This window comes from Aspergillus foveolatus, assembly GCF_047715535.1.
Source record: "Aspergillus foveolatus strain CBS 279.81 unplaced genomic scaffold BDW70scaffold_10, whole genome shotgun sequence".
Classification (NCBI taxonomy): Eukaryota; Fungi; Ascomycota; class Eurotiomycetes; order Eurotiales; family Aspergillaceae; genus Aspergillus; species Aspergillus foveolatus.
Genome location: NW_027396074.1, coordinates 188235 through 195559, shown reverse-complemented (window position 1 = coordinate 195559; position 7325 = coordinate 188235). Strand labels below are relative to the sequence as shown.

Here is a 7325-nt window from a genome sequence, read left to right as displayed (position 1 = left end):
GCTACCTGCACGGCCTCTGAAGCTTTGCACGGGATGAATGATGCACGTTTATGCCAGGCCTCAGCAATGAAGAAAACTCTCACAAGCTTCGTACTCTGCCCATAGAGTCGTTTACTGCTTTGGCCGGATCGCCTTCGGTTTCTCAACCCAGTCAAAGTTGCCCAGTTGCTTTATCATCCAGCAATCGCCCGGCTGGTCTGCGCCCCTCGACTTGGACTGATCAAACAAGGTCCCACTGAGGAAAGAATGAGGAAATCCAAAGTCGAACTCGTACACAGACTCAATTTCTGCAATCTCCTCCTCGGCCAGCGTGACGCCAATTCCCGCAATGCTGCCCTCAATATGCGACACTTTCCTGGCACCGACAATGGGAAACACATACGGCGCCTTGTCCATGACATACCCTAAGGCGACATGAAGAAGGTCAATTTTTTTCCTCTTCGCGATCTTCTCAAGGACCCGGGAGACGTCTTTGTCACGCTGCGAGGTCGCAATGAAATTCCGCCCCTCGTTGTGTTTTTCGCGCTCTCGGAAACCCTCTTCTGTCTGGAAGCGGCCTTGGTTAAGGACCCCATAGGGGCAAAGACCCATCCCTTCCTCTCGGCACATGGGGATGATATCGCGCTCAAAGTCGCGCATCGTCGCATTCCACATCCCCTGGTACACCACGAATTGCCGCAGTCCCTTCTGCCTCGCGTACTCGTTCGCCTTGGAGACAACCCAGGCCGGGGTATCCGAGATGCCCAGATACAGAACCTTGCCCGAACTGACAAGATCATTCAGCGCGTGCATGAGCTCTGGTATACTCGTCGAATAATCCCACCAGTGAACGTAATAGAGGTCGACATAGTTCGTCCTCAACCGCTTCAATGACGCCTCTAGCGCCAACTTCATCGACTTGACATTGTTCCCGCCATAGTTTGACTGCAATTTGCCAGAGTGCTGCGTCTGCCAAGGTGACGAGTATTTCGTCGCCAGCACGATCTCGTCCCGGTTCTGACGGGCTTCCATCCACTCGCCAAGCCATTCCTCCGACTGGCCTTGTCGGTAGACGTTGGCCGTATCGATGAAGTTCCCGCCTTTGCTGTAGAATGCGTCGAGCACGCCGAAAGCGTCGTCTTTTGAGCAGTGCCCGTACCTCTCACTATTCGCGGTGCCGAAAGTCATGGCGCCCAGGCAAAGGGGGGAAACGCGAATGGCGGCAGTAGGCGCCAGCTGGCGGTGCCGCGCGAGGAGGGAGTCGGGGGGTGGGTGGAGAGTGAAAGACATTTTTTTGTTTTAGTTTTATTATTTTTTCTTTCAAACAGCCTTAATGCTATTGTATGGGAAGGGCTATCGGTGATCCTAGGATAAATGATTGCTGAGACCACGGTCGAGGGTCTATATAGCCAGTCTGCTATCGTATGATATCCATAGCAGAGTCGGGAATACTGAGCACTTCCGGGCAGTCGAATTGCTACCGATGAAACCTTCTGTTAGCGATCAGCGGATATAAAGCCCCAGATACTCCGAGATGCATGAAGCTGACGCTCTAATGTTGCTAGCGGACCCATCTTCCAAGGTTCCATGGTGGGGAGGGAGCTTGGATAGGCTCTCGGTAGGCCGACAGGTGAAACCTGCCAAGAACTGGATGCTCTTATCTGGGATACACTGGCTCGGATGTTCCTGCGACTGCAGTCTAGGTGCTTTTTATAGGTTGTATCTGCAGATCTTAGGATTTTGTGGTTAGCAGTACCTTAGCCAGGCGTGAAATCTGTAGGAAGTATATAGATACTGTGGAAGCCAATGGCTCAAAGGGGTATAATCAAGATAAAAGCACAGGAGGGTGAGAGCATTCTCTCAGACAGAAATGACATCGCTACTTATTTTCTACGTGGCTGGTACCGGAAGCCAGCAACATAAACTGGAATGTGTTGATATATTTATACCTCGACGCCGAGTAATATTGTTAAATAAAGTAGCATTGCTAGAAGTCAGTCACCAATAATACTTATTTCCAGCAACTACAATATATCTAGATATTCTACTTGAAGCCTCTCGGCAAGCAAACTCAACACAGAGATAGTTCACTCTCGCCTATTTTTCAGCCTCGCGGTGCTTTACAGGCCCTGGCTGCGGTGGCGCATCAATAAGCGCAGAAGCCTTCGTAAGCCAGACATCTGCAGCAGTATTCCTGCCTGTGAACTCTCTGAAGATGAAACTCATCGGGAATCCAACATCAAACTCTGTGGCGCCGTCAATCTCATCCATGTCCGCGTCGGAAAGTGAAATGCTCAACGCCTCGATGTTGGCCTTCAAGTGCTCGATCTTGCGCTGCCCAACGATAGGGAAGACGTTGGGCGTTTTGTGCATGACATATGCGAGGGCCTGGCATGGGCACTGGTCAGTGATCGAATACAGATAGGGGTACTGGCAAGGGAGGCTCACGATAGCATGCAAAGTGGTCTTCTTCCTCTCCGCAACCTTTTCCAGCGCGTCCGAGATCCTGATATCGCTCTCGCTCATCTCCGCCCCGCGGTTACTCCCACCACTGCTCGCAGCCTTCCGGGCCTCTGCGCTCTTGAACTTGCCGCCACCAAGCGGCGCCCACGGCGCAATCCCCATCCCCTGATCGCGGCACATGGGGACAATTTCCCTCTCCATATCACGGTATGCTGCATTCCACTTCCCCTGGTAGACCGAGAAGGGCTTGAGGCCGTGCGCGCGGGCATAGTCGTTCGCTTTGACGACGACCCACGCGGGTGTATCACTCACACCGAGGTAGAGCACTTTTCCGGCAGTCACCAGGCTGTTGAGCCCGTGCATGACTTCTTCCACGCTCGTTGTGAAGTCCCACCAGTGCAGGTAGAGGATGTCGATGTAGTCTGTTTGGAGCTTGCGGAGGGAGTCGTCGACGGAAACGCGCATGGATTTGAAGCTGTTGCCAACGAAGTTGGATTGAAGAGGCTCGGTCGCTCGGTGGGAGGTGCGGTACCCGGTGGTATATTTTGTTGCAATGCTAGACAAAAATCAGTAAGATAGAGGCATCAGGGAGACGATTGGGAGAAAAGGGTGTTGGACGTACACCATCTGATCACGGTTACCGCGCTTCTTCAGCCACTCGCCGATCCACTTCTCACTTTCTTCTTGCTGGTAGTTGTTTGCACTACTCACCGGTTAGTTTGATCCAGGTGTTTCTTTGAGACAGGGATAGAACGTACGTGTCGATAAAGTTCCCGCCAGCTTCGTAAAAGGCGTCAAGGAGAGCAAAAGTCTGCTCCTTGTTACATTCACCCATGTATTCTTTCCTGTAATTCAATACAGTAAGCTTCTTGCATTCATTTTCGCCAGTAATAAACTGCTCGATGAATAGAGGGCGGGATACCAGGCATCACCAAAGTTCATGGCCCCCAGACACAGCGGGGACACCTTGACGCCAGCCGAGGGGGAGAGTACTCGGTGGTAGCCAAGGAGGGTTGGCGGTTTCGGAGCTGGAGGGAACATGGACATTTTGAGGACAAAAGTGTGATATAGTAGATGTCTGGCTAAGCACAATTGACGATAATCAATCCTTATTACTCTACGGGAGGCATTCTCGTTTTTATAATGACGAACGGGCCTGGGCCCGGACGGACGATGGCCACCGAGGTACGGTACACCACAGAGCACCGCTAAGAGTATAGTATGATGATGAGAGCCCGAAACCACCGCAAGTTGATGACCGATCTCCATCACCTTGGTGACGGAGGGGTAGAGGGCCCACTGTAGCTCCGGCCACTGAGGAATGTTGAACAATGCCTGTACCGAGGGACTCGCCAAGGGAGCGATCGTCAGTGGCAGACCATGTGGGGGTGACGGCCATTGTAAAGCCATTCGTCAATTGCACTAAACTGCTTACTGTGGATACAAGGATCGGAGTTGGGATCGGAGTTTATCCCTACGGACATAAGTGGCCTGCGATCTGGAAGTCATCATGATGTAACTGTACTTACTATAATGGAGACAGTCTAGCACAGTCTATACACAAAATGCATACGCTCTAGCCAGACTCCACGGCCATTGCCCCATTAAATAGCTCAGCAGATACAGCTATTCATTGTTGCGACATGCCCTTTTCCACACATGTATCAGACTCAACCCTCTCCTGGAGCAACGGGGACCGCCGTCCCCTAAACCGCGAGCGCGGTTACAAAGACCCCATACACACCTTACCCCATCCGCAAGCGCGATATCTGTATCAGGCTGCTTCCTAAAGACTATAAATGCCTCGTAGCCCTCCCGAGGGATGGCGCGCTTTGAGCCCCATGGCCCCGTCCTTATCAATAACAAGAGGCCTTCTCCCCATGGTATCTGCAATTTGCGCGTGCCAGAATATTCAACGCCACTGCCTCCCAAGACACTGCCTAAAAGCCTGGTTCGAACTCTGAACCGGCAAGAGAGCAGTGCATTGTCGCCGCGCTGCTCATGGTCGACGCCGTGTTCCGGTCGTATTACGCGTGGGGAACGGGCGAGATAGGCCGCGCTGGGAAATGATGTATTTATAGTATGATCTCTTGATTATCAGCATTCTTAAAGCATCAGTAATGCGTTCTCGGTAGCAGGAACGTAGTAGGGACGGTAGTAGGGACAGTCTCCGGCACAATGGGTTCTGTATGCACGACCATTGCACAGTGCATCTTCTTCTAACCTGGCCCAAGTCACGATTTTCTGTCAAGAAGCGGCTTGATATTTTTCAATCACCAACAATGAATCTTTCACCTGGCTACGGGTTTTAAGTCTATACTGATCCGCGTTGTGGCCGAGTTTCGCACGCCAGATGAAGGCAAGGCATTGGTGGCATGTTGAGATTGCCAAATATGGTCTAAGTGCCGAACGAGCAGATGCTAGTCGCGGTGAGACATATGGGGATCAGCAAAACCGCTACATGTTCATTATCAAAAGGAGGGTGCCGGGGATATGGACCTGATCCATGAACAGGGACGTCCGACAACGCTTCGACGTTGGGTCATCTGCTCTCGAGAACCGGCTTGCATGAGTATACGGGACGGAGATGGTCAAGGTGCTCTTTCTTCGACTTGAAAAGTCATTCAGCTCGAGCTGTAGGCAAAGTAAGCCCCAGAAGACGTCAATCATTCTTAGCTTATTCCTCCCTTCATTCTCACCAGCCGTCCGGACGGAATTTCCACCGCGGTCAATCCTTGTCTTTCTCTCGACTACGTCAGCGTATATGTGCTTCGTGGTATACATGGGCCGTAGTCTAATCAGACAAAATGTAACTCCTGAGACTCTTCCGTCAAATAAAGCATGCACAAAATGATATGCAGCGAAAGTGCTGTCTAACTTGCCTGGTGTACATCTCTAAGGCTCCTCTCTGGGCTTCGTTGTGCTGCATGGGTTCTTGAACCCCTGCTTTTCCCCGCAGACACGCAGGATTGATTGTGGAGAGACGCGGAATATGGCCGGCGCGGCGCGAGGCTAGGTCTCCATATGTACTTGACAGGGGAATGAGGAAACTGATAGTGTCAGACATGTTCTGGCATGGAAGGTCTGGCATGGAAGAATATTCCATATCTGAGGCTCCCTAAGGACTTCAGAAATAACAAATACGCAGTAAACGTAAACCATAATAGGCCATACGGTGGGGCATCAAAGTGATGCTTACATAGCAACTTCTGCTTCTTCTGCTTCTCTTGATTTAAAGAATGCCATCACCTTTACGCTGTTGATTCGCGGTTGGTTCGGTATGCCCTGATGGAGCGATCAGGAACCGTCGTTATTGATGGATGCCACGCCCTGTGCTGGTCTTTAGACTTGAAGAGGCTGAGGAGTTCGCCGATGGAAGATCCGGGGCAACCATAATCTGTTCGCATCAAGGGAGAATTCATTAACGCATGTCTTCTGATTGACATGATGCAAGGACAGCTGTCTGTCGCCAACTGGCAAGCCCCGCTTTACAGAAGGTCCAGTAGCGAGTCATCTGAGGAGCTGGTGGCGTCAAAGCGATCGAGAGCCACCAATTGAGATATCATGCAGGCCTGCACGGTGCGGGTGGTTGGATCTGACCAGCTTTATTGCGCCGCTATGCTTCTTCTCGACTGGGCGGATCTAATCATCGCCTCTGGATCGAGGCTGTCCATCATTGTCCGGTGCTTGCATAGAGGGATCTACCGGAGAACGTGCAGCAAGGCTCCATCCATCTTTCTTTACATATCCAAGATATGTACTCCGTACATCAACCCTGTCTTTGCAGCCTCGTCCGTGCTACATCAACCACCCAGACGGCCGTCTCATTGAGGCAGCAAAAGCAAAGATGCCACGCGCATCCATTGATCTATTCCTACCCTTTAATCCCGGTGTCATATTATAAGAAGGCTTTCAATAGGAGCGCGAATATGCTATATAACTTCCTGCAATATGGCTTGTTCACTAATTCATGAAAGTCAGGCGAGGCGTGAGTTGACGAGGCTGCATAACGGTCAAAATGCGTGATGGTCAAGAGACAGCCTCAACCCAGGACCACGGCATATAAAGCAATGGCAAAAGGAGTCGAGCTTGATGTGACAAAGTCTTCCGTAAGCGCAACGACTATTCTCTTACACATTTAACAAACCCCCCACGCCCAAGATCAATATCAGTAAAATGTCATCTGTTCCGTCTACTCCGATGTTGTCTCAGTTTTCGACGCCGAATCAAACCTCCAGCTTCTCCTCTCCGTCAAACTCGCCAGAGGAGACGCATCCCCGAATCATAATTACGGGTGAGACCGATGTATTTGTGCAGGAGTCTATCCGGCTGCCTGGTTACGGCGACGATTTCGCTCCGACAATTCCCTCACTCCTGGAAGAATATACCGGCAGGATAGAGCAAATATGGAAGCAGAAACTAGCTGAACATAGGGAGAAACTTGAGGCAAAAATCACTGAAGGGGAGCGGCTCACTGAGAAGGTGAAAAATCTCGAGAAACAGCTTTCTGAGACAGAAATCGAGAGTGCCAAGTTAGAAGATCAACTCGCTGAGACAGCCGCGCAACTTTCAGACGCTGCAAAGGAGTATGCTGCGAAGGAGGAAATATGGAATTCCGTCATGGGTCCCCTGGCGAGGTTAGAGAACGAGAACAACGAAGTCCGGGAGCAGCTGAAGGAAATAAAGCAGCAGCTTGAGAGGACCAATGATTCAATTGCAGAGGAAAGAGAAAACCGTGACAGAAGTCTCTCAGAGCTCGAAGACAGGTGCAAAACGCTGACAAGGGAGGCTTTCGATCTAAACGACATCCGTCATCAGCTTGAAGATAAGATTAAGCGGCTGGAGCAGCAACATACAAATGAAATCCAGAGGCTAGAGCAGCA

The 7325-nt window shown here is 51.0% G+C and overlaps 3 protein-coding genes across 3 annotated transcripts; 1 reads left to right on the top strand and 2 right to left on the bottom strand.

Moving 5' to 3' along the window:
• Window positions 1-1269, bottom strand: BDW70DRAFT_165712 (NADP-dependent oxidoreductase domain-containing protein; the record flags this gene model as incomplete). Its single annotated transcript, XM_073741811.1, has 1 exon — window positions 1-1269. One exon carries the CDS (start codon window positions 1267-1269, stop codon window positions 112-114), a length of 1158 nt encoding a protein of 385 aa, XP_073598432.1. The 3' UTR covers window positions 1-111.
• An 807-nt stretch (window positions 1270-2076) lies between these two features.
• BDW70DRAFT_157635 (aldo/keto reductase) lies at window positions 2077-3489 on the bottom strand (the record flags this gene model as incomplete). The annotated part of the gene is made up of 5 exons (XM_073740390.1): window positions 2077-2367; window positions 2428-2998; window positions 3065-3145; window positions 3201-3287; window positions 3365-3489. 5 exons carry the CDS (start codon window positions 3487-3489, stop codon window positions 2077-2079), a joined length of 1155 nt encoding a protein of 384 aa, XP_073598431.1.
• Window positions 3490-6618: 3129 nt separating this feature from the next.
• On the top strand, window positions 6619-7265 carry BDW70DRAFT_157634 (uncharacterized protein; the record flags this gene model as incomplete). The annotated part of the gene is made up of 2 exons (XM_073740389.1): window positions 6619-7177; window positions 7231-7265. 2 exons carry the CDS (start codon window positions 6619-6621, stop codon window positions 7263-7265), a joined length of 594 nt encoding a protein of 197 aa, XP_073598430.1.
• Between the last annotated feature and the right edge of the window lie 60 nt (window positions 7266-7325).